This window comes from Somniosus microcephalus, chromosome 2, assembly GCF_052327205.1.
Source record: "Somniosus microcephalus isolate GS21.2 chromosome 2, FLI_Smic_1.0, whole genome shotgun sequence".
Classification (NCBI taxonomy): domain Eukaryota; kingdom Metazoa; phylum Chordata; class Chondrichthyes; order Squaliformes; family Somniosidae; genus Somniosus; species Somniosus microcephalus.
In genome coordinates, this window is record NC_140988.1 from 284312435 (window position 1) to 284340076 (window position 27642).

A 27642-nucleotide genomic window follows, 5' to 3' on the forward strand; every position below is an offset into this window, starting at 1 on the left:
GCGCCAACCAGAACCTTCAGGGCCCCCTCACTGAAGCACTGCGCTCGCTCCCTGGCCCTCTCCATGGTCGTAGGCGTAACGATGTCGCAGCAGGTCTGTCCAGGCCTAGAATCAGGGCTCCAATGTGCAGGGCGTGGCTGCAAGCCAAATCGACTCTCCCCCTTTAAGAGGTGACCGGCGCCAGCGTGTCTGCCTGCAATCGCTAACTGGCCGCACCTGCGCTGCGCCCGCCCTCGGTGGTAGCGCCTCGGCTCATCGGCTTAGCGCCTTAGGATAGTCGTGCGCCGCCTGCTTCAGCACAGCAACAACCTCTTGGGGCAATGCAACTCAATTTCGCTGAAGGTGGCGCAAAGTATTTGTTTAATTGCTCTGCCATTTCCTTGTTCCCCATAATAAATTCTCCCGTTTCTGACTGTAAGGGACCTACATTTGTCTTCACTAATCTTTTTCTTTTTACAGATTGGGCCGACTAGGCCTGTATTCACTAGAGTTTAGAAGAATGAGGGGGGACCTCATTGAAACGTATAAAATTCTGACAGGGCTAGACAGACTGGATACAGGGAGGATGTTTACCCTGGCTGGGGAGTCTATAACGAGGGGTCACAGTCTCAGGATACGGGGTAGGACATTTAGGACTGAGATGAGAAGAAATTTCTTCACTCAGAGGGTGGTAAACCTGTGGAATTCTCTACCATTGAAGCACGTGGAGGCCAAATCACTGAATATATTTAAGAAGGAGATAGATAGATTTCTAGACACAAAAGGCATCAAGGGGTATGGGGAGAGAGCAGGAATATGGTATTGAGATAGAGGATCAGCCATGATCATATTGAATGGCAGAGCAGGCTCGAAGGGCCTACTGCTGCTCCTATTTTTCTATGTTTATACAGCCTCTCATTCTTCCCACCAAAATAAGTCACTTCAAACTTCTTTGCATTAAATTTCATCTGCCATGTTTCTGCCCATTTCCTCATGAAGTCTGCCACTATCCTACTCACTGTTTACTACATTTCCAACTTTTGTGCCATTTGCAAAGTTTGAAATTATACCCTGTATACCCAAGTCCAAGAACTAGCAGCTCAAAGCTGGGCATCCATGAGGTGCAGTGGGCCATCAGCAGCAGCAGAATTGTATTCCACCACAATCTGTAATCTCATGGCCCAGCATATCCCTCACTTTACCATTACCATCAAGCCAGGGGAACAACCCTGGTTCAATGTGGAGTGTAGAAAAGCATGCCAGGAGCAACAGCAGGTGAACCTAAAAATGAGGCGCCAACCTGGTGAAGCTACAACACAGGACTACATGCATGCTAAACAGCAGAAGCAGCATGCTATCGACAGCACTAAGCAATCCCACAACCAATAGATCAGATCAAAGTTCTGCAGTCCTGCTATATCCAGTCATGAATGGTGGTGGACAATTAAACAACTAACGGGAGGAGGAGGCTCCATGAATATCCCCATCCTCAATGATGGTGGAGCCCAGCACATGAGCGCAAAAGACAAGGCTGAAGCGTTTGCAACTATCTTCAGTCAGTGGATGATCAATACTGGCCTCCTCCTGAGGTTCACACCATCACAGAAGCCAGTGTTCAGCCAATTCGATTCACTCCACGTGATATCAAGAAATGGCTGAATGCACTGGATACAGCATAGCTATGGGCCCCGACAACATCCCAGCTGTAGTGCTTAAGATTTGTGCTCCAGAACTAGTCGCGCCTCTAGCCAAGCTGTTCCAGTACAGCTACAACACTGACATCTGCCCGACAAAGTTGAAAATTGCCCAGGTATGTCCTGCCCATAAAAAGCAAGACAAATCCAATCCAGCCAATTACCGCCCCATCAGCCTACTCTCAATCATCAGCAAAATGATGGAAGGTGTCATCGACAGTGCTATTCAGCGACACTTACTCACCAATGCTCAGTTTGGGTTTCGCCAGAACTACTCGGCTCCAGACCTCATTGCAGCCTTGTTCCAAACATGGACAAAACAGCTGAATTCTAGAAGTGAGGTGAGAGTGACTGCCCTTGACATCAAGGCTGCATTTGGCCAAGTGTGGCATCAAGGAACCCTAGTTAAATTAAAGTCAGTGGGAATTGGGGGAAAACTCTCCACTGGCTAGAGTCATGCCTAGAACAAAGGAAGATGGTTGTGGTTGGTGGAGGCCCATCATCTCAGCCCCAGGACATCGTTGCAGGAGGTCCTCAGCTGCTTCATGAATGACCTTCCCTCCAACATAAAGGTCAGAAGTGGGGATGTTCGCTGATGATTGCCCAGTGTTCAGTTCCATTTGCAACCCTTCAGATAATAAAGCAGTCCGTGCCCACATGCAGCCAGACCTGGACAACATTCAGACTTCGGTTGATAAGTGGCAAGTAATATTCGTGTCACACAAGTGCCAGGCAATGACCATTTCCAATAAGAGAGAGTCTAACCACCTCCCATTGACATTCAATGGGATTATCATCATCAAATCCCCCACCATCAACATCCTGCAAGTCACCATTGACTAGAAATTTAACTGCACCGGTCACATAAATACTGTGGCTACGAGAACAGGTCAAAGGCTGGGTATTCTGTGGCGAGTGACTCACCTCCTGACTCCCCAAAGCCTTTCCACTGTTGACAAGGCACACGTACGGAGTGTGGGAGTGTGATGAAACACTCTCCAGTTGCTTGGATGAGTGCAGCTCCAACAACACACAAGAAGCTCGACACCATCCAGGGCAAAGCAGCCCACTTGATTGGCACCCCATCCACCACCTTAAACATTCACTCCCTCCACCACTGGCGTACCGTGGCTGCAGTGTGTACCATCTGCAAGATGCACAGCAGCAACTCGCCAAGGCTTCTTCGACAGCACCTCTCAAATCAGCGACCTCTACCACCTAGAATGACAAGGGCAGCAGGCGCATGGGAAAACCATCATCTCCAAGTTCCTTTTCAAGTCACACACCAAGCTGACTTGGAAATATATCGTCGTTCCTTCCTCGTCGCTGGGTCAAAATCCTGGAACTCGCTCCCCAACAGCACTGTGGGACTACCTTCATAACCTGGACTGCAGCAGTTCAAGGTGGCGGCTCACCACCATCTTCTCAAGGGCAATTAAGGATGGGCAATAAATGCCGGCCTTGCCATTGACACCCACATCCCATGAATGAATAAAATAAAATTAATATACATCATAAAGAGCAGTGGTCCCAACACTGACCCCTAGGGGACAACACTGCACACTTCCCTCCAGTCTGAAAAAACGTTCACCACTATTCTCTGCTTTCTGTCCCTTAGCCAATTTTGTATCCACGCAGCCACTGCCCCTTTAATCCCATGGGCTTCAATTGGCCAGAGCATGCTACTATATTGTGACCAACAACTGTTTACATTATAAATGTTAACATTATTCAAACTTTTGCCAAGGGAATTAAGGTTTGTGGGTAGGAGGTATGTGCAGATGTAAGGCGTTGGTATAAAAAAAAGATGTGTGCTGTATTGTAAAGAAGATAACTTTTAATCCCCTATTAATTAATAAAGCTATTCCATAGCTCTCAAAATTTGGTTGACAACTCCAGGTACTGAAATTTCCAACATGTATAATGCAGCCTGAAGAATAAAAAACAAATGACAAGTTTGCTTCTATGAATTTAGCTTGTCAGCAACTGGTGCGAACTGGGCCTTCTGCAGTTTATGGCACAGTAGATTTGTATCCACAGGAAACATCAATCAGCAACTGTATTATTATTGGACTGCAGTGGTGCAATGAGCTACAATGGCATTTTGTGCTACACTCAGCCTTAAGCTGTGTACCTGCACTGAAGGAATGAGAGTAAATAGAATCATCATTATCCATCCTTATATTCGTACGGTACCGTCCAAAGGCACTTCGTCATAGGGGGAGGGAGATTTCCCCCATGACTGAGACAACACAATTCAAATTAGTGGCCTTTTATTCAGCTTTTGAAATTATTTGTCAATAATAAAGTAATTATTCTTAAATTGTGAAATGATTGCTATTTCAATGCCCCAGCATGAGTGCTTTATAAAAATAATGACTAATTCTTTCAAAGCAGCTCTGATATATAAAATATATCAAAAACAGTAATGTGCAGAACTACAGGGGTTGCATGCCATGTTCACTAGGAATAAAAATAATGTTTTTTTTTTAATCTCCCAATTGATATTTTCAGGCCCATATTCAAGAATATCTAATCACTTTGCTTATATATTTCTCATAAAAACACAAGACTCTGGTTATCATTTAAGGAACTTATCAGTAATTTTTATAATGTAAACATAGAAACATAGAAAATAGGAGCAGGAGTAGGCCATTCGGCCCCTCGAGCCTGTTCCGCCATTTAATGAGATCATGGCTGATCATCCAAATTCAGTAACCAATCCCTGCTTTCTCCCCATATCCCTTGATCCCTTGATCCCTTTAGCCTTAAGAAATATATCTAATTACTTCTTGAATATATTTAATAAGTTGGCCTCAACTGCCTTCTGTGGTAGAGAATTCCACAGGTTCACCACTCTCTGGGTGAAGAAATTCCTCCTCATCTCAGTCCTAAATGGCTTACCCCTTATCCTTAGACTGTGACCCCTGATTCTGGACTCCCCCACCATTGGGAACATCCTTCCTGCATCTAGACTGTCTAGTCCTGTTAGAATTTTATAAGTTTCAATGAGATCCCCTCTCATTCTTCTAAACTCTAGCAAATATAAGCCTAATTGACTCAATCTCTCTTCATATGTCATTCCTGCCATCCCAGGTACCAGTCTGGTGAATCTTCGCTGCACTCCCTCCATGGCAAGAACATCCTTCCTCAGATAAGGCGACCAAAACTGCATACAATACTCAAGGTGTGGTCTCACCAAGGCCCTGTACAGCTGCAGCAAGACATCCTTGCTCCTGTACTCGAATCCTCTCGCTATGAAGGCCAACATACCATTTGCCTTCTTAATCGCCTGCTGCACCTGCATGCTTACCTTCAGCAACTGGTGCACAAGGACACCCAGGTCTCGTTGCACTTCCCCTTTTCCCAATCTATTGCCAGTCAGATAGTAATCTGTCTTCCTGTTTTTGCCACCAAAGTGGATAACCTCGCATTTATCCACATTATACTGCATCTGCCATGCATCTGCCCCACCCAACCTGTCCAAATCATACTGGAGTTTCTCTGCATCCTCTTCACAGTACACATGCCCACCCAGCTTTGTGTCGTCTGCAAACTTGGAGATATTACATCTAGTTCCCTCATCTAGATCATTAATATATATTGTGAATAGCTGGGGTCCTAGCACCGATCCCTGCGGTACCCCACTAGTCACTGCCTGCCACTCGGAAAAAGACCCGTTTATTCCAACTATTTGCTTTCTGTCTGCCAACCAGTTCTCTATCCACGTCAGTACCTTACCCCCAATCCCATGTGCTTTAACTTTGCACGCCAATCTATTGTGCGGGACCTTATCGAAAGCCTTCTGAAAGTCCAAATACACCACATCCACTGGTTCTCCCTTATCTATTCTACCAGTTACATCCTCAAAAAATTCCAATAGATTAGTCAAGTATGATTTAACTTTTGTAAATCCATGTTGACTTTGTCCGATCCTGTCACTGTTGAGTCACCTTTTTTGTTTTATTTTTATGCCAAACAGGGATTAACAAATTCTGTAGTTCATCCATGCGATCTTTAAATGTTTGCCATTGCCTATCCACCGTCAACCCTTTAAGTGACGTTCCCCAATCCATCCTACCCAACTCGCGCCTCAGACCATCGTAGTTTCCTTTATTTAAATTCAGGACCCTAGTCTCTGAGTCAACTACTTCACTCTCCATCTTAATGGAGAATTCTATCATATTATGATCGCTCCTCCCCAAGGGGCCTCGCACAACAACACTGCTAATTAATCCTTTCTCATTACATAATACCCAGTCTAAGATGGCCTGATCTCTAGTTGGTTCCTCGACATATTGGTCCAGGAAACCATCCCGTATACACTCTAGGAATTCCTCCTCCACAGTATTGTTACTAATTTGGTTAGCCCAATCTATATGTAGATTAAAGTCACCCGTGATAACTGCTGTGCCCTTATTGCACGCGTCTCTAATTTCCCATTTAATGCCATCCCCAACCTTAGCATTACTGTTTAGGGGTCTGTATACAACTCCCACTAATGTTTTCTGCCCCATGGTATTTCTCAGTTCTACCCATACAGATTCCAAACCTTCAGAGCTAATATCCTTCCTTACTATTGTGTTAATCTCCTCTTTAACCAGCAATGCTACCCCACCTCCTTTTCCTTTTTGCCTGTCTTTCCTGAATATTGAATACCCCTGGATGTTGAATTCCCAGCCTTGGTCACCCTGGAGCCATGTCTACATAATTCCAATTACATCATATACGTGTAATTTCTTATTTGACCAATTATGGTTAGCAATACTAGTATAAGTTCCATATTAAAGGTTACTACACAGCTTAAGGCAGTGGGGGTCCAAAGTAAAACTTGGTGATGGATAAGGAATTGACTGAAAGAAAGCAGAAGGACCTATTTAGGGCAGATGTACTCAGTACCCAAGGGATTGATGCTGGTGTACGTAATGGCCCGGAATTTGCGGTGGGTAATAACGGCGAACTAACTGCTGCACAAGGGAGGTCACTGAAGCTCACTGTGCAAAGAGAGACAACTACATCACCTTCCCTCTTGCCAGAGAGAAGCAGGCAGAGCAAGCACAAAGGTTTGCAAGGATTGCAGCTTCCCCATGATGCAGGGTGCCACTGACTGCAAGGACATTGTTTTGCGTGCGCTTCATGTCAACTCTGCCATGTACCTGAACTGAAAGGGATTCCACTCTCTCAACGTGCAGCTTATGTGACAGCACAGGCAGTGCATCATGCAAGTCAATGCCCGATATCCTGGCAGCAATCACGATGCGTTCATTCAGTGGTAGTCCTCTGTGCCAGCTGTATTTCAACCACCATGGCAAACCAAAGGGTGGCTACCGAGCGACAAGGGCTATCCGATGATGACATGGCTCATGACTCCGGTCCGCAACCCAAGCACACGTGCACAGCAGGCATACAACAAGAGCCATGCTGCCACAAGAAATCTGATAGAGCAGACCATTGGCGTCCTGAAGCAATGATTCCGCTGCCTGAACTGCTCTGGAGGAGCTCTGCAGTATTTGGATGAGCGGGTCTCAAGATTTGTCGTGGTATATTGCATGTTGCACAATCTTACCATTATGAGGGAACAGCCCTTGCCACCAAATATCAGGCGAAAAGCTGAGGAGCAGGTGGAGGCGGAGCAGGAGATGGAAGGGAGGCTGTAACCTAGAAAGCCCCATATTGCCCGGGCTACACGTGAACATAAAATTAATGAGCAATACCAGTAATCTCAACCCCAATTCCCCATTCACCAACAGTCCCAATCTCCTTACTTTCCCTCTGTCACTGACCATCACATGGTCCTCTTTCCCACAATCTAACGATAAAAGCCAACACAAAATATACATTCCAATCCAAATTTATAAATTAAATCATGCCACAGTGCATACAAAATAAAGTAATCACTTTTGTGTATTCCCTTATTGCCTCTTCTGTGTGCCTTTACCGGTCCTAGTGCTCCTACGAGGTGCTTCCCCAGTAGCTACAGCATGGTTGGTGGAAGGCAGCTGGTTTTCAGTGGGTAGGACTGCAGATGGCCTTGAAGGGCAACCCTGAGCAGCTCTGGGCCTAGAAGGCTCGGCTGCAGTCTGCACCATCTCGGCATGGACTGCTGCAGTCTGAGCTGGTTGGCTGACCAGCGGAGTGGCAGCAGCAGGAGTACGAAACCTGAGAGAGGACAGCAGGTTCGTGCTCCATGGAGCCACTGTCACTCCCCTAGGGTGGTGCCTTGGCAATCCTAGTAGTCTGTTGGAGAGCAGATTGCTAGAGTGCTGTGACGCCCAGGAAGCCTCTTTGAACAGTGGTTTCCAGAGCCATGACAGCAGTCTGAGCTTGCATGGCAGCAAGATGAAATTACATGACAGCAGTCTGAGTTTCCACTGTGGCACTCAGACATTGGGTGGATGTTGCTTGTGCTGCAAAGGAAACTGAGACATCAGCCATCAGACGCTGCATCATGGTTGGCTCCACAGGTGTGCTGATGGAGGTAGCCACCCGTTCCATGTTGGAAAGGATGGGCTCCAAGCTCTGTGCAAAGCCCTGTGCCAAATGGTGCCGGACTCCTCCATGCTCCTTGACATTGAAATCAGGTTTTCTGGCAGGCTTTCCAGTGCACCAAGCATTTGGGTGTGTATACTCATCAGCCTTCTTCTGTAGCCTGGCCCATCAAAGTCACCATCCGAGTCCTCTGCAGCAGAACTCGTGTGCGACCTCACCCTCCAGTGAGATGGTACCTGCGCTATCCTTTCCCCCTGCCCTGGCTGCAGCACACTTGTGCCTGCTGTCTCACCACATGCAGATCCCGCCTCTATCCTATCCTCTAAATTACGCACAGAATCTGAACCGGTGGCTGCAACTGTGAAATCAAGTGGCGGTGTGTCTTCATCTTCACTGTCTTTTTGCTCTTCCACCACTGCCTGGGCAGGTTGCAGTTCTTGTGTGTCTGAAAGGAAAAAAGTAGGGTTGTGTGGGGAGAGGAGAAAGTAAGACGTGCATGCTTACACCATCAGCAGCTTCTAAGTCAGAAGAGATTGTAGGATTAGGGAGAAATGGGATGAGAGGAGGTAGTTTAGGTATGTGGATACCCTCATCTTAAATCGCTTCATCCTCACCGGTGGCCACGGCCTCAGCAATGGCCCTTCCCATAATGGCCAGCATCGTCTCCTCCATGGGGATTAGAACATGCAGGCGCGTCTCCTCCCCTCCGGTTAGTTCCTGCTGTCTCTGGTTGTGTGCCACCTTCTCCTGCAAGAGAGAGGGAAGTGTGTCAGTGAGTGTCGTGCAATCTGTTTGAGTGATCTAGCTGTCATGGTGGAATAGTTGCCAGAGTGCGCAAGCTGTGGGTTTGAGGCTTGCAACAGTGCTAAGTGTGTGCAGGTGATGTGACGCATATAAATCTTAGGAATGAGTCCTGACTGATAAAAGATTGTTGGTAGGTGAGTGATGGGAGTGTGGTGAATTGAGCAGTGGCTGTGGCTAGTGGTGCAGTTGGTAGGATATGGCATTTGAAGATGCATTCACTGACCTTGATTGCGAGATCATTAAACTTCTCTCTGCACTGAATCCAGGTGCTTGGGGCTACACTCCTGGCATTGACTTCCTCCACTATTTCTTGCCACTTCTGAGCACGTCTCTGGACCCCGAGGGTACAGGACATCTCTCCTTTTTTCCAGCTCTTCCACCAAGACCTCCAGTGCAGCATCCGAAAACCTTGGTGCATGCTCTCTCCCATGGTCAGCCATCATTGATTCTTGCACAGCACACTATTTAGAATGATCTCAACACCATCGCCAGCCAGAATGCACCTGCCTTTAAGAAGTGCAGGCTAGCTTTAAGTAGTGCTAGGCACTAACAATATTGGGCCCCCAGCTGATGCGTGCAGCCAATGAACAGCGTGGGGAGCACTAGCTGAAAGCAAAAATCATGGTAATGCACAGGCAGCACGAAGTTGGCGTCCTGCCTGCATTTCACTCAACGGGCCCGTTTTCGAGGGTTATCCAATTTAACTCCCGCAGAGTCTAAACCAGGATATGCAAGTTACAATAGTTAATTCAATGCCAAATCATGTACAGAAAGCAAAATAGAGAGGGAAAGTAAGATGGAATTAAGAGATAAAAGAGACCGAAAGAAAAAGTAAAATTAAATTAAAAAAAATTTTTTTAAATCTCCAACAATAATTCAAATCTGAAGGACTCCACGCATAAAAGTTAATTTTCAGTGCCAGAGAGGTTGTTTGTGGCAGTAATTAAGACTTACCACGCCGTTAAAAATTCACATACACTTGAATGGACAAGCCCCAACTTTTTCTGGTGTGTCTAGTGGGTATCTATCACGCAAGTGGTTGAAGATCAATCACCACAGCCCCAGGATATTGCTGCAAGAGTTCCGCAGGGCAGTGTCCTAGGCCCAACCATCTTCAGCTGCTTCATCAATGACTTTCCCTCCAACATAAGGTCAGAAATGTGGATGTTTGCTGATTTAGAAGTATATCGCCAATCCTTCATTGTCGCTGGGTCAAAATCCTGGAACTCCCTACCTAACAGCACTGTGGGAGTACCTTCACCACACGGACTGCAGCGGTTCAAGAAGGCGGCTCACCACCACCTTCTCAAGGGCAATTAGGGATGGGCAATAAGTGCTGGCCTTCCCAGCGACGCCCACATTCCATAAACGATTTAAAAAAAAGTACCCCCAACTTCATGTCCTTCCATGTCTCTGAATGCAGAGTCTCTCAGCGAGATATCGGTATAACAAAGCTTCTGGGAGGAGCAGGGCAACTTGGACAGCAATTCCTTGATTTCCGCACTTAACTGCGTATGTGCACTCCCCGGAAGTTGCTGTCCGATTTACTCTTTAATAACGGCGAATGCGGAGAGCCTCACCGTTATTTTTACCGCAAAATCCGGGACAATATTTGCACATGGGCATAACTATGGGAGATGAAATGCAACACAGATAATTGCAAGGTTTTAAATATTGGAATCTAAACAAAATAAACTAACTTAAGGAATAGTACCGAGCTAGCTAGGGGAGAGGCTGAAAAGGGAACTGGAAGCGATAGTAATTTCAAAACCCCGACAATATTAAATTACTGCAGAGAAGAGATAAATAAAGCAACCAGAATACAGAGCTATATTGGCAAATCAGGAGAATAAGTCAGAGGCCATCATGGCGAAGTTCCATAATGGATCTGAATATCGGGTGGGGCGTAGAACAGGTGGCCCATACAATACCTTCTGTTTTGCACTACCGCCTAAAACAAATTGCTACCCCATTATGTTCAATTCTGGTCATGAAGACAGAAGGGAAACAAATCTTCAAGCCCTGAAAAGCGGCATAGAGAGGGGCCACGAGACTGGCCCCTAATACCTGAGGACTACGTTATGAGAAAAAGATGAAAAACTTGGACTTTCCAACTTTGAAAAGGAGATGAATGAGAGGGTACCTTGCAGAGGTATAGCAGACATAAAGTGGAACAGTAAAGGTTAATCCTGAGCAGCATTTCAAATTAAACCAAGAATGCAGGACAAAGGCACATACATACAAATTGATAAAAGACAATTTCAGGACTAATATCAGGAACCACTTCTTCACACAAAGTGATTCATACTTTGAATGCTTTTCCAGGAGTGTAGCAAGAAAAAAAGCTCAAGAGAGAGTTAGACGCTGTGACAGTCGGCTCATAGATTCTTATGAAAGGTTAAACTAGAAGGACTGAATGACCTCCCTCATTTGTACTTAACTTTGTGATCTTTGTTTGCGATACTAGTGTCATTGATAACTTGTCTTCAATAAAGTTCCAAATCAAAGGCTGCTACACTAGCTTAAAGCAGTAAAAAGCCTAGGTAAATCCTGGAGGTGGCTATGAAATTGGCTGTAAGAGACTAAGCAGTGGGTACTCTGTTATTTTAATGGTGGCTTTAACCTGTTTATTTTAAACAGATTAATGCCTATATTAAAATAACATAGAAAGGAATGTTATTTGAATGTATTAATTGTTGGTAAGTTACTATCACAAATGGTAAATTCTAGATTTGTACCTGTTACTGGGTTGAAAGAAACATTTTCTAAATTATGAAGAGCAGTGTTGGTCTTTTTCACAGATTGCAATCTTCAGTGCTCGAGCTAGAGCATCTACTTCAAACTTACTGTTTTTTAAGCGATGATGTGGGCCAGAAATTCGGGTCCCCACGGGTGAGCTGGGTACTCACGCGTAGGGCCAACGAAAGTGCTGGTTTCGTGCATGCGTGGGAAACCGGAACTTCCATTCCCTTAAAGGAAGGGGTTCACTGGTCGAACGCATGCACCGGAGAGGCAGCGCGTACGCCTGGCACTTCCGTTTTCTTTACAGGTTTCTCCGGGAGGGTAAGTCTTCAGCAGCTACGCTTTTAAAAAGCAGTTGCAAGGCCTGCTTTTAACAAGGTAAGTGGTGAATTAAGTAAAATTAAAACATTTTTTCCACAGGTTTATTATTTTTAAATATTTTAAAGAAAGGTAAGTTTATTTTTAGCCCCGTTAAAAACTGTAATTAATTTTTTCAAAAATTGAAATTATTGTTTAAAATAGTTATTTTATGTAATTTATAGTTATTTTAAAAATGTGATTTAAAAAATTTTTTATTTGAAGTTTTAGTTATGTTTTGGGGCCGAATTCTATTCATAGATTTGACAGGTCTTCCTGTCAAATCTATGAATAGAGATTCCCTGCTACGATTGGTTCTCCATGGCCCACGTGATCCCAGGGGACGCTTCAAACTAACTGCGCCCCTGGGATACGCAAGCACTGCGCGCCGGCAGCTGGAGCAGGTCCAGGATCGGAATCCCATGCGGGCCCACAGCACAACGGCCGGTGCGCTAGGTAAGTGCAAGTCGGGGGCTTGCACCCACGGGAAGCCTCCGACCCGAATTTCTGGCCCAGTTGATTTTTAAGAGGTTTCGAACGGTCACAATCCAACTGAAATGAAACAAAGGCACTTATGGAAGCAAAGAACAATGCTATAATTGCAGTACTCACCTGTCATGTAGTTTTGCAATCACCTCTAGCTGGGGGGAGATACTGTTGAGGGGAATCTCGGGTGCAGCTTCATCAACTTTTCCAGAATCTTCATAATGTTCGACTTTCTTGCATTCATTCAAATGTTCTTGTTGTCCATCATCTTCATTGTACCATTCCTGTGTATCTGGTCTTAGACTCCCTGAGCTGTGATGAGAGTGATAGGACTCTTGATCTCGCCTGTCATCCATTCCAGACCCATGGATGCTCTCATTATCATGGTCAAGTTCACTAAGTTGAGAGCTGCCTTGGCTGAGATTTCCTGATGAGCCATATCTGCTACTTCCTGTAGGACTGTAGAACATGAACAGAAAGTTCAGCAACTAACTCAGAGCAAGTGCAGCAAAGCTTGTATGTATATTGCATAACAGACACCAGGAATGTGGAACTTAATATCAGTTTACTTTGAAACCTTGTACAATCTGTGTTTGACTCTTAAAGTATTTTAATTTACTCTGACTTTCATGTGAATTGATTTCCCTCCCCTCATAATTCTAAAGATCCATATGCTGTGTATATATGAAAAAGAGAATTCTGAATTGGTTTTTATACTGTTAGAAAAATCCATCATCTGTTTCCACCAAAAAAGTATATTTTTGTACATGTTAGTTCTGATTCAAGGATTACTGGCCAGATAGTTAATTAATTATTGGCTCATTTAATTTAATTTTAAAGTCGATCGGTTAAAAGATGCCGACTGTTATGCATATACATGAACTTAATACGTCAATTCTTAAGCATTAGAGTTTTTTTTTAAAAGTACATTTTACTGAGTGTATGTAATGGCATATACAGTACCAAGGAGCAGTGACAACACACAGTACCAGAAGCAGCAGGTGCTACTACACTTAGCAGACTAAAGACAAAACTGCCGCATAGTTACCTTCACATAAAGCAAACTAAAGCCGAGAACTTCCACAAAACACCTAGAATATATATGTATTAGGATACTATACATAAAATAACAGGTTTTTTCTATACAAACTTTTCTGCTGTGTCAAATGATGATTAAAACAATGATATGTAACTGAAAATAAATGGTAGTAAGGACTCATACAATGTTATTGTGGTAGAAAATAAGTAATAGGTATTTTACAAGTAATAATACTCAGGGCTCCAACATTCAAAAGGTTCACAAACATGGATGAACCCATCACTATCCCCTACTTTGCTAACCACTATATTTCAAAATTTCAAGAATCAAGATGCAATCAAGCCATTTATTTAGATAATTTAGCTAAACATTGGGCATTGGCTATCCTGGGGAATATTCAGCTATGCAGTTTTAAGTTTTAGTGCTAGAGCCACATATGTGAGTTCATTCAAAAGTTAACTATGTGTAATTTATTTGTACCAATTATACTATCAAACAGGTGAAATTGCAATTCTTCAGCTCCACCTCATTCAGTCCGCAGAAGTCATGCCAAAATTGGTACAACTTGACTGCCAAAAAATAACTAATGACATGACATTTTTGTTAAGAAATTATTATAATTGTAATTTCCAAATTTATTTCATTTATTTTCAGGTATATTAAGAAGGTACCAGCTACTAGTCTTGAAGAAAAGAGAACGCGTCCTGAAACAGACTTTAAAACATGTCGAATTTGTCAGTGTGGTGAAAAGGACTTTTTACACCAGTTATGCAGTTAGATATCTGGCATAACTAAATGCCAAAAAAAAAAATCTTAGATTGGAAGTTCATATGAATACTAAGGATGAGATTTTGGCTAAAATCCAGTATGTCTTGCAAAATGCACAAACTGATACGAATCACAAGATTGTGGAACAAAAGAGTCATCATACAATGTCAAATACAATGATGATTCTAAATCAGTCATGTCAAGCACACATACAAAAACAGCTGTTAGAACACAGTCATTACTTGACACACCTGTTTGTTACAACAGTGAATGTTCTATCTTTGGGAGAAGATGTGATTAAAAGGGTAACAAGGCACCTTTACTGAATTCCTCTTTGGACAGGTAGAACTCTATGTGACAAAAAGCCAAAGAACACGATGGTGATGATATGTTACACAAAGTACAAGGTTTCAGAGACTACTTTATTGATATGGTTGCTAATGTTTTCCTTTATCAATATTTATGAATGGGTGCTTATGAGGGAAAATAAACGAGAACGCATGAGGCAAGTATGCAATAGGTAATGAGGCTGCCTTTTCAAGGTGGGTTTCCATATAACACGAGCCACTCTTCAACAATTTGACGAATCTTCTATGTCTCAATATCGCAATCTGTTGTAGACAATGGCAGTTCTAACAGATCCTACAGCCTTATAAGGTGGCTTCTAAGTCATCCAGAAGATTGCTGAGTGATATAAAGATAGAAAGAGACACCAAGATTCATTTTCTGTTTTGACCTTCATATTTGTCATTTGAGTTCAGAAGTTCTGTATTAAGCTGAACCAAGAATGTCACTGTAATGAGAAAGTGCCCATAGTCTTTTTTTAAAAATACCGAAAAGTATGGCAAATGATCCTTTGTATGGGCAAGTTTTACTTCATGGATTCCAATTGACATCCTATGAAGTCAACAGGAGTTGAAGATGCAAAAGCTGCGGATGCTGGAAATCTGAAATAAAAACAGAAAATGCTGGAAATACTCAGAAGGTCAGGCAACATCTGTGGAGAGAGAAACAGAGTTAACATTTCGGGTTGATGACCTTTTGTCAGGAGTTGAAAATATCCTTGTGGAAGCTGAAAATTGGCTTGACACCCATTTTTGTTATCGGGGGGGGGGGCGGGGGGTGGGCAGATTTCTGCCATTTACTATTTACAGTGAAATCATAAATGCATTCTTTATACATGCACTTAGAATTTCCTTATCAATAATAAATAGCAGAAATCTTCCCTTAAGATTATCCAGTTTAGACAACTACATCATGCCGAAGGCTCACAGTTGGGTTCATATGTATGAATTATAAGCTTTTGAAAATTGGGTGCCAGGAAAAGAGTAAGATGTTAAACACTCTGTGGATCCTGGGAGTAATGGAGATGAAAAAACCCAAAGATTCTCATAATCAAAGCTGAACAGCACATACATCACTAACCAGTCAGCTCTGGTTGATGCACATCAAAATAGTGATGATATTGAAGCAGTATATATCCAGACTAAACATGCTGCTCTCTAGTAGGCACCGGTGTCTGAAGTCAAGAAAATTATTCCAAATTTTGCACTTGTGGGTCACTGGATTAGCAAAGCAGATGTAAAGGTTTTATTCTGCAACATCACACTCCAATTCAATCAAAGTTCAAATGTGTGGGAACAGTTCCTTGAGTTTAATCTGCTGGAACAGGTGGTAATTTCATAAATCCATTGTTTTCAATCGACATTCACTGGCATCCAATCCCTGCAGATCATGCTGCTTGTATTTAGGAGTGCAGTGAGAGCAAGGTACCCATGAAGCTAAAGTCAGCTGTCCTCCTGTAATGGAAAAGAGCCTGAACAAAACCCAGAAAGGGATCCTTCATGGACACACAAAGCAAAAAAAGATATGAATACTATGCAGTCCTTCAAAATTTGTTGAAGGTCTACACAAAGGTGGAAAGTGAAAAACATTTATCCATGAATGGACAGCATTTTCTGTATCTTAGTTTGAACCTGAACCCAATCTCGGACAAGATTTTACAATGATGAAAGACAACAAAGTGGATTACTCAGTTGGTCTGAAAATGTATCAAGGTGATTGCCCATATGAAAATATTGCCTTTCATACAATATCATCAGCAAGATTGGGAGCAGAATGTCCAGGAAAAATTGCTTTGCATCAAACACAAAGCGTGTTTCTGTGCCATTATGCTGGAGATAGCTATGATGATAATACATCAGATAGTCTGAAAAGCAAGGTGATGATAAATTGCAGAAAGTGGCCATTAAAAAAGATAAAGCGTACGAACGTCATTGAATTACTTGTAATTCCAGAAGGAAGTCATTTGTTTAGAATCCTAAGAACAAAGTAAAGCTGCTCAACTGCACAAGAAAGGTATTGTGAAGGCATCACTCAGAACATCTCATGGAACATAATATTATCATAGGAGCATTTAAGGAACCTGGATCTACAGTTCAAATCTCCTCTGATGTTAAGAAGCTACTATCTATAACTGTTGTGAGAAACACGTGAAAGCAGACATATTTGCTCAGACTACATATTTTGTTCAAAAGCTTGAACCAATGATAGACGTGTTTCTGATATGTGGCTACTAGTCTCCTCATTAGTGATTTGAAAGAGTTGTTGGTGCAAAAGTGTAATACATTTATACCTAATCATGATGCTGTCATGTCTCTACCACATTCTGTGATTCCAATCCTTCCCAGTCCTTATAAATGAATTGGTTGTGATACGGTTATCCAAGATGAGAAGCAGTCTCTGACAATCTTTCTGACAAACCTGTTGAATGATTCCTTAGATGTAAATGAACAGGTCATCATAGTTGCAGGATATATCATTGTTGGAATGTATAGTAGGCCAGATTTTGACAGCAACCTGGCTAATCTTTGAGCACACTTGCTTGGGCCCACAGCATTGGAAAAGAGTTGTCTTTCACCAACAGAAGAAGACTTTTGCCAGCATATTACTCAGCATCTCCATCAGATGGCTGTCAGCAAAACTGCTCATGAAGCAGTGCTATTTTATCCCAAAGTAATGCTTCTTGTAAGAAAAGTGAATGCAAAGTTAATACCCATAATGATAAAACAATCAAAGCCAAAGGATGTCTAACAACTTAGGTGCCATAAATGCAGAAAAGGACAAATGCCTAAGAGTTGCATGCATGCCAAAGTCAATATTCAGTGTGTTACATACAGCAAGAAAATGTGGTGGATATGATCAGCATATTGTGCTACAAGGCAGTGACAATGAACTGGATAACCCTGGTTCACTGTTTCACTTTACAATTTTATATGACTTCCAATCCATATGCCATATTTTAGATTGTGATTTATAACATAAAAGAATGCCAATTTTGTTTGTTCTCATTGTGTTGCAATTATTTAATAAAAATATCTTTCTCTAAAAAACAGACTGTACATTAGTAAAAAGATTGGTAGATTTATGTAGTCGGTGGTGGGAAGTGTCTTCCTATAACTGATATGAAAGCAAGAGCTCAGGTTTCTTGATTCTTTTAGTTAAGCCTATAAACTATTACAAATGGTGACCTGCAAATTATGGGACGTGGTTTTAGGTGCCTGGCCTAAAAGAGCTGGAGCCCTGACTTAACATACATTAAGCATTAGAATGTAAAGGGACAGATTAAAAAATAAAATCACAAAACTACTTCAATACATGTACTTTACCACTACATTACTAATGCATTATAAATGGTTAACCTTTTGGTGCCATTTATCATGCTTAAGCTAAACTGGCCTTTTCGCATTCAAAAGGTCCAAACTGTGTAAAGTTTGCTCCTGTGATCCATGCACCACCTTTGGAGATGAGCAGGCTGCAGTGGAAATATCAGTTTCATTCTCAGGTATCTTCTTCCAGTTAACACATAGTCGTTCAGGTGACTCTTCTGAAGGTATTACATCTGGACTATCTTGCAAAGTATCTGGATTTTCTGCTGTAAGAAATGACTGTTCTTTCCAGGTATTGTTATGACTTTCATTTTCAGCAATGTTACCTATAACTTCTGATATTTGTCCTGACTGTTCCATTCTGACTTCAACCTTTAATATGCTACTCTGGCTTTTGTCAGCTAAACTGTGACCTAACAAATCAGATCTCGAAATGTCATGGATATGCATTTTATCTCTTTCTAAAGGCTGCTTTGTGATAACAGAATTTCCTTGTTCAGCGGTGCCCTCTTTTTGACATGAAAAGCCGTCCAGTTTTCCAACAGAACTTTGTGCATTTTCCTCCTCTCTCACCATTTGATCAGCATCCCCTTCAAAAAAGGTCTTGGAAAACTTCTTGAAACTCGTTAACAACCCACTGTCCTTGAATGAGCTACTTTTAGGAGATGGCTGTTGGGAAAACAAAGAACTAAAGGGCTTGCCTCCTGCTCCAGAAGATAGAAAATTGAATTTAAGTGCTCTTACATTTGGAATTTCGAAACCCGACTTGGGTGTCTTACAATCAGTCTTTTGTGAAGACATATGGGCTGGTAAACCACTAGAAAGTGGTCCATCACAAGTATTGACATTGGTCTGTAAAACAGTTGTATCTTTATCTTGAAACTCAATACTGGAGACTGCATCATTTGGTTCTATAATGTTATTTTCCAAAGGCGAAAGGTTTACATTTGTTGCATCAGGACTAAAAGTAGCATCATTTGTAGAAACTTCAATTGCCAACTCTTTATTTTCCTGTGCATCTGAAGATAGTATACTTTCATCTGTTGTAAGCATTTCTGGTGGGGTTGGCTCTAATCTGCTGTCAGATGCTATTTGATATACAGCTTCAGTATCCTCCATATTGTTATCTACCTCTCTGCCATTAGTGTTTTCAATAACAAATTGGGTATTGTTTTCAGTGCCGCTCTTATATTCCTGTTCTGATAAAGTACTAGCAATGTTATTACTGTGAACAATATCCATATTACATTCAGAAACATCAACAGACATTTTTTCTACCACGGTGTGTGGATCCTTCACAGTTTGCAAATATTTTCCTTCTCTAAATTCACCAATTTCTTCTTGAAACAAACCATTTTCCAAACTTGCAGCTGGTTTTGTTTCTTCAGAAGGTAATTTCAACTTATTGTGCAGATCAGTTTTGGCAGATGGAGTCTGGCTACCTTGTGATAAATTTAAAAATGAGCTTCTCTGCTGAGTGCTTGATACTGAGCTTGAGTTTGTAAATACTGACTGGAGTGATGAAAATGAACTGTTTGAACTTTTCATAGATTCACTTGTAGAAAACAGCTTCAATTTTGTCATAAAACCAGAAAACATTTTCACTGATGAGTCTATCAAAGACTTTTCACTTTCAGGCAGCTTCACATTTTCACTAGAATCAGCCATTCCAGTAACTGTACAGGTTGTTAGAGGCGTTTGTTTTTTATTTACTAGGTTTTTAAAATCATTTGCTTGGGAACTTTGCAATTCCCAATTTATCTCTCTTTCTGCACCAATCTCGTCTGAATCATTTTTCATCTCAGAACACAAGTCCTCAAAAGCATTTTTATGTGATTTTTCAATCATATAAACTGAACTGCTTATGAGATCAGTTTGCAGTTCACCTTCATCTACAGCATTAACCTGCACAACATTCTCACCTCCAATACAGTTATCAATGTTGACATGATCTGGTTTAGAACTCTCAACTAAATTAGAGTTGGATATGGTGACACAATCACCTGTCACGACTATATGAGCATCATAATCTTTAAAATGGCACGTTACATCAAGTACATCTTGGCTTTCATTCTGATTTGAACATAGCAAGTCCTCAGCAGCAATAGTGCTTCCATCAGAAACATCATTATCTACTACAGGCTTATTGTTTTCATTGTTTGTTACTGAGCTTTCCAAGGACGATAAATTACTAGAATTATATTTTGCCACAGTACTGTTTTGCTGCAGAACTGATGCTATTATGTCCAACTGCTCCATTTCTGTGACACCTCCTACATGGCCTGCAGTTGGTTTATCATTCTGCTTTATATTTTTTTCAATCTGTCTCTCAACACTTGGTTTAGAAGGCTCTGGTTTTGTCTTTTTCTCATCAATGAATGCCATGTCAAAGAAACTAAAAACAGAGCTGTTTTCATTTGCTTTTTTCTCAACTGAGGGAGCTGATGAGAAGAAAGTTGGTAATTTGAAGAATCCTTCTGAATTGCTTGCTTGTTTGGTACCAGGTAAGGATGGACCACTATTAGGGACTCGGGTATGATTTGACGTTTCGCCTGCTGCACTGAAGAAAGAAAATATGTCCTTGTTTGCTCCTTGCTGTTTGGAATTTGAAATGTTAGGAAGTTTCCAATCATCTCCAAAGGATAAATTAAAGAGACCAGATTTGGGTTTTTGTTCTACTTTTCCTTCCTCTTGGGGCGAAACAGCTGTATGAGGTTTAGCTTGATCCTTAGCAGTTATTTGCAGCCTTGTAATGATTTGAGAACTAGGTTTTTCTGAACCAAATTGGTTATTCAAAGTTGTAACAGTAGGTTTATTTGTAATACTTGAGGGTGCTTTTATATCAGAAAACTCTGCTTTCATAATATGTTGTGCAGATTTCACTTCAGCAAGAGAGGCGTATTCAATACATAGTGCAGAGGACTCATTGATCGATGGTCCATTATTTGGGATGGTATCATTACCAGGCATCAGAGACGATGAAACGTTTTTATTTTCTGTCTCATTTTCCACATTTACAGTTTTATTAGTAATGTCATGCAATGGTCTTACCTTCATTGTACTAGTTTCATAATCAGTATTCCATTCCCTTAGTGTTTGCTGCTTTTGCAAACCTTTTGGCCTTGAACGTGATGCCTCACATTTTGAGAATTCCAAAGGAATATTCCCCTGCTGGTTTTTCTGGATTTTATTTTGCATGCTGTTCTGATCTAAAAGTGAGGTTTTACTTCCATTTTTAGTTGAGCTCAAAACATCTGGTTGTTGAACTGGACTTGTATCTATTTTAAAGAAACCTCCAATTGAGCCGAAAAGAGATGAAATGCCTGAAGGCTGTCTTTCTGCATTACTAGGAATAGTCATCACTCGATCGTTCTCCTTTTTGAGTGCTTTTGTTTTGTCTTCTGTTCCTCCTGACAAATTCCAGCCTGAAGAGCTATGCTCTTCCTTTGATCTGGCTGTTCTAAAAAAGTCAAAGGCATTTCGAGTTCCCTCATCAGTTTTTACTTGAGGCTGACTTTCTGAAAGGTTAAAAAGTTTTAAAGGGTTTTTAAAAAATGAGTTCTGTGCAGTCATGGTGGAAGTTTCAGGAGCAGTTTGGTGTGACTGAGATGGTATTTCAGTTGGTACAACTTTGACTTGATGTGTTGTAATAGCTGAATTCTGGTTTATCTTGGAACTCCTCTCAGATATTGGCTGAAAACTTGTCTCGGTTGTGCCTTGACATAAGTCATTGTGCTCATCATATGGTAACTGATCATATTTGGCCACCAGCTTAGGCAATTCTTGATTTGTTAGATTGTGGTTCTTATTAACAAAAGTTGGCTGTTCTGCAACATTTGAGTGTGCCTTCCAGTTAGTGGAAACAGATTTCATGCTTCTTAGCCCAGATGCAAATATATTATTTGGTGTATGATCTTGTTGATCCCCAGTATTTTGCTTTGCTTTATTCACATCGTCACTCAATGGATGAGTTCCATCCCTGTCCATTTCAAATGCCTTATTTGCTGGAGTGTCAGATGTTTCATCTGCTGAAGCAGAATTAGAATTATCAGAATTTCCCATGCTTTGTTTCATAACTAAACCACCCAATGCAGAGAAAAAATGTGCAATCTTTCTAATAGGCTGTTTGTGTTCTTCTTCAGATGGCTCCTTGAATTCAGAGATCTTTTGTTCAGAATATGAAGTATCTGATAACTTTGAAGAACTAAATAGACTTAAAAGCCCTGTTGAAGTAGGCTGTGACAAAGATTTAGACTGTGATTTTGACAATGCATGATCAGAAATTTCACTTGGTAATGCTGCATCAGTTTTGGATTTCATATGAGTCAAATGACCACTTTGGACTATTCTAAGATCAAAAGCAGTAGCTTGAAGTTCTTCATGCAGATGAACTAGTTGCTGTTCAGACATGAAATCCATCTTAAGCTTTTCCAGCCTGCGTGTTTTGTGTTTTGATGAAAAGTCTAGCGGCTCTTCTCTGTCCCATTCTATCGACTCCTTAAATACTTGTGAAAAATTACCCAGATGTTTACGTATTACCTGCTTATTGTTCTCAAAAACCAGAGAAAGATCAAGAGGTACATCATCAATTTCTGATTCAATTTGTTGTTCTTCATTGTACCAGAATAAGTCTAAATCACTTGAAATGGGCACCTTAAAACCACATACCGAAACCATGTCATTACTGAGTCCTACATCATAATCACCATTCATCTGTTGATAATATTCCCATTCTTCTTGCTCTTCATCTGTCTCCGGCCTCCATACATACACATATTGGCCACTGCCATCAGTAAGCAAGGAATATATGAATTGATTATCACTATAGATGTAGTAACCATATTCAGCATCATCTGAAGGCCACCATATTCCCTGTTCAAGTAAGGTTAGCCAGTCTTGGTATTCTTGATAATTGCTAATGAAAAATGAGTTTTCTCTCTTACTCAATTCTTGCTGTTCTGTAAAAAGCCAAGTAACTGCACTGCCAGAAGAGCTTAAATCCATAGGCACTTCCACAAACAAATTCCTTTCATCAGCCTCATCAGGTTCTAATGAATTCCAATATCTCTCCAAGTTTCTGCTTGTACATACCCCATTTTTTTGGTCAAAATCTTTATATGAAAATGGCATATTGGAATCACCTGATTTTACACTAAGATCTAAATAATCAAGTTCCATGCTAGTTTCAGTCTTATCTGTAAGTAAATATCTCCACTCCTCAATATTGGCGTCTTTCTCATTTATCGATAAATTTATGACATCATAATATTCACCTGTCCCATTGTTCCACTCTCTATACTGAGTCTGGAAAGCATCTTGATTTGTAGTAAAATCATCTAGCCAGAATATATTGGCATTTTCATGTGAGTAATTTTCAGTAGAGTCATTCGTTCTTAATTCCCACTCAAGATTAAAACTGCTTAAATCGGTATGACTTTTAAATGAATGTGACAATTCTACTGATTTTCCATCATTTATTGGTGATAGATCGTATACTACACTATCTCCATATGAATCATTCCAGGGAACCTCATATTTCAGTGATCCAGTTGTATCTTGTTTCAATTCCTGCAAATCTTGGGCAACGCTTTCGTAGTTTTTTGCTAAACATTGAGCTTGGCAAGTGTTCGATATTTCAGGGAAATCATGTTCATTCGGGTATTGTTGTACTTTACTCTTAACTTTTTTATCATCAGTACTCTCTGATGTAAGGAAAGGTTGCCTAAAGGGCCAAAATGATTTTGTCTGTTTATCACAGTTCTCCTTAGAATTTGATTTTGTGTCTTCATCCCTATTCTCCTTTGATTTAGAAGAAAACTGTTCAAACAAACTGAAAGATGATTTTTCATCAGTCTTTTTTTCTGCCATATTAACATTTGTGAAGAGTGAATATAGCTGACCATCTTCACCGTGGTTCTCAGTTCTTCCTTTACTAGAACCAGCTTTATTCATGAATTTTAATAAACCTAAGGGACTCTCATGTTTTGAATTTGTGCCCTCTTGCTTCTTTGTTGACAAATTAAAGAAGCCAGAGAAAAAACCTGACTGGTTACTGTTGTCTTCCTCTTTTTCAACTGCATGGTTTGGTTTTACAGTTTTATTTTCATCTTTAACCAATGATGGATTTAATGACATATTCAAAGAAGTGTCTTTATTACTTTCTCTTTGTTTTTCTGTTCTCACTATTTTATCTGAATAATCTTTGCTACTAACTTCCTGTTTTAATGTGGATACATTTTCATTTGAAGTACATTTTAAAAAGCCTGAAAAATATCCGTGCTCATTGTGAGTCAGTTTATCTGTTTCAGGTATGTCATTCTCCTTTGATGTCACATGTTCACATTCCAAAGCAGATTTAGCTACCATGACACTTTGATCAGAGGAAGATATTGCTGCATCTGAAAATGTTACTTGTTTATCTAGATCTATTTGTTCAGATGTCATTCCCATAATTTTGTCTGTAACCCCTTTATCATTCAATTCTGACTTTGATGTGGATGCATTTTCACTTGAGGAAAATTTAAACAAGCCTGAAAAAAATCCTTGTTGGTTACTGCTCTGTTTTTCTTTTTCAACATCATCAGTCCCTTGTTTTGAATTTGATGAAAATTTTAACATATCTAAAAACATACTTTGTTTACTCTCTTTGTCTTCACTAGATGCTCTAATTTTATCTGACTCTTGTTTATCATTTATTTCTTGTTTTGATATTGATGTTCTCTCATTCATAGGAAATTTTACAGAAAACCGTATTCCCTCAGATTTTGCTTCTTTTTGATTTTCAGACGAGATGTTTTCAGAAGAAAAGAAGGGAAGTTTCAACTTTTCAACAAGAGAAAAAGTCTGATGATCTTTGTCTTTCTCTTCTCGAACATCCTCTGCAGATCTGTAAAAAGGAAATCTGGACATGCTCCCAGAAGCGATCTGTGTTTCATTGTCCAATGAAGAAAAGAAAACCTGACTTAATGACTTTTTAAGAGGGTTAAAAAATCCCAAGTTAATTCCAGAGCTTTTTGTTGTGTCGGACTTGGGATGTGAAGAAGATTCTATTTTCTGAGAAACTTTCACTTCTTTCTCCATTTCATTATTTTGAACATTATGTGGTCCTAGAATTTTGGGAGTATGTTCATCTTTATTTTCCTGTATTAAGGGGATAGTTTCTGACCTGTTATACATCTCAAATACATGGTCTGTACATTTATCTGGAGCAACCTGTTTCTGCCGTTCATCAACATTACTTAAATAGCTATCCTGCTGGTGCAAATTACCACCAAAATTATTTTGTGAGCTATTCTGAATTTCATCAAAGTGAAGACATTTTTCATATATTTGTGAAGCAATTTTTTCTTCACCATTTGAATTTATATTTTTATTAGAAACAACATTTTTATTCTCAGGTTCAGAAGTTTGATGCTTTCTATTCTGCCCACTGTCCTTCTGAGAATCATTTGACAAATCTTTTTCCAAAAAGAACTTTAAGGGATTCACTTTTTCCAGCAATGAGTCAATGACAGTGTTCTGCGATAATGATGATTCAGTTGTGGTGGAAATATTTTCATCCTGTGGCTTTTGCTGTATAAATGAAAGTAGAGGCTTGTCCTCTGTTGCATTAAATGCATTAGGGGAAACAGATTCTTTGCTATCAGAAGATTGGAATGGAAATTTGGATAGCAAAGTAACAGTTCTTTCTGGTTCATCTTTCATAGGAGCATGTGCTGTTGAACTATTGGTTATCGGCTCCAGAGAAAATACGTTTGGGAGACCAGCTTCTGGACTTCCTGAAGTAACAGAAACTATTTTTTCCACAGATGACTGCTGCTTTTTACCCACTGCTACTTTCTCACCTACTGAGCTGAACAGAGACTGCATGGTATTCTTCACTCCAGTCAGATCTGGAATGGAGTCAAGTTTTTGATTGCTATTCTCACTATTACTTTTTAGATCAGACTTTGTCAGCCTTTTTCGTTCTTGTCCTTGAGTATGGCAACATCCAGCTTTATCTTCACAAATACACATACTGAGGCTCTCGCTCTCTCCTTGAGACTTTCTGAGGGTTTTGTTCTGTGTTTTTGGAAGTGACCCAAACTTACTAATTTCCTCTTCTTTCTCTGCTAAGTACTCAGACACAGATGCTACCAGGCATTGCAGTTCATCCATTGCATCAACAAAATCTTCATTTATTTCCTCACTTTGAGATGAATGCCACTTCTTTCTAGATTGGTTGAATCCGTCATCAACTTCATCACCATGGCTGAGTTTTAGCTGGTATTTTTTCTGGGGGACACGTGAAATAGCTACATCATGTTCCCTGTAGTTAATAAAAGTTTTGTCACTTTCATGCCATGACTGCGCAAGTAACAAAGCCTCTTGTTCATCATCAGATTCAAGCGAGCAACAAAGTTCATCAGAATCACTGCTGTCATACACACCACAAATGTCAGGTAACATCCTTTCCGCCAACATTTGTTCTTTATATATTTCTTCCAGGCATTCTTCTATATCTATCATGTCTTCAGGATCATTACTGAATGACTCATTCTCTCTCCACATGTTACTTTTTACCATAGGTTGCCATTTATACTGTTTATCTGCTGCTGCCATGTCATCATCATAGCTATAAAGCAAAGAGTCACTCTGATTCCATTCCAGCTTTTTAGATTTTATTTCTGACATTGTGCTAGAAAGACCACTAATAATCCCTCCCCCAGTGGTATATTTATCTAAACTATTTGAATAGTTTTGCCTTTTCACATCCCTGTCTTCCAAACTATTGTGTCTGCATTTCTTTTTTCTCCTCCTGTCTATTGTATTATATTCTTCTGGATAACTAGGGTATGGTAGATCGTTTGATACTCCATTCAGAAGATGATTGTACCGTAACATTTTCTGGTGTGCCCTATCTGTATATTCACTGTATTCGAGGTTTTTTCTCACTGTAAGGTTTTCCTTTGGGGTTTCTTCTTGCCAGTTGTTCTGTCTTTCTACCAAAAAAGTGTCATTGAGCGGTTTCCCTAATGTCTCATATTTACTTTCCCAGTCTTCTTTTCCAACACCAGAATCCACTGGTATGATTCTGACTTTTCCTTTAAGTGGTAAGAAGCTCCGGCTTGTAAGGAACAAGGCATGTATAAGTGGATAACAGAAGGTTTTGGAAACAAGTAGTAGGGGATAGGACAAAAAAAAGAGAATCATATTGAAAATATCTCAACTCAATGGAATACCGAGAAAACATAAGACAAACCAAAAAATAAACTATGTTTAAAAACTCAAAAGAATAAAAGAAAGAGATTATGTTTTGCTCATATTCATCAATGCAGTTGTGCTAGCTTTATTTATCATAATTTTTTAAAATTAGTTTTATCCCAAACATTGACATGACATATATGGAAACATTAAAAACATGCAAACAGTTGTGCCAATGCCTTCTTCATAGCACCACAGCACACCATCACACAGCAACATCAAGGCTGTAAAGGAGAACAGAACCCACCTATCCGACAGATCTAGAGACTGCCTACTTTCGAGGGAGTACTGGCGGCTGGTTAGCTGACTAGACTCAGATGCAGACTCTAGATCACTACGACCATTTGCAGCAGAATCTATGCTATCATATCGT

General features: G+C 40.6%; 1 protein-coding gene across 13 annotated transcripts in view; it reads right to left on the reverse strand.

The window, feature by feature from the left end:
* unc13bb (unc-13 homolog Bb (C. elegans)) overlaps window positions 1-27642 on the reverse strand; it is an 807248-nt gene that overhangs the window by 295422 nt on the left and 484184 nt on the right. For 8 of the 13 annotated variants that reach the window (XR_015074481.1, XM_085972839.1, XM_085972857.1 and 5 more), the window contains 2 exons: window positions 18097-27132; window positions 12678-13010 (listed from right to left, as the gene is read on the reverse strand). Coding sequence is in view for 12 of the 13 variants with exons in the window: in XM_085972839.1 (XP_085828965.1) it covers window positions 12678-13010; window positions 18097-27132 (9369 nt within the window). In the remaining variant the exon portion in view is untranslated. The remainder of the gene's footprint in view (window positions 1-12677; window positions 13011-18096; window positions 27133-27642) is intronic. The other 5 variants (XM_085972924.1, XM_085972914.1, XM_085972906.1 and 2 more) reach the window with 1 other exon arrangement.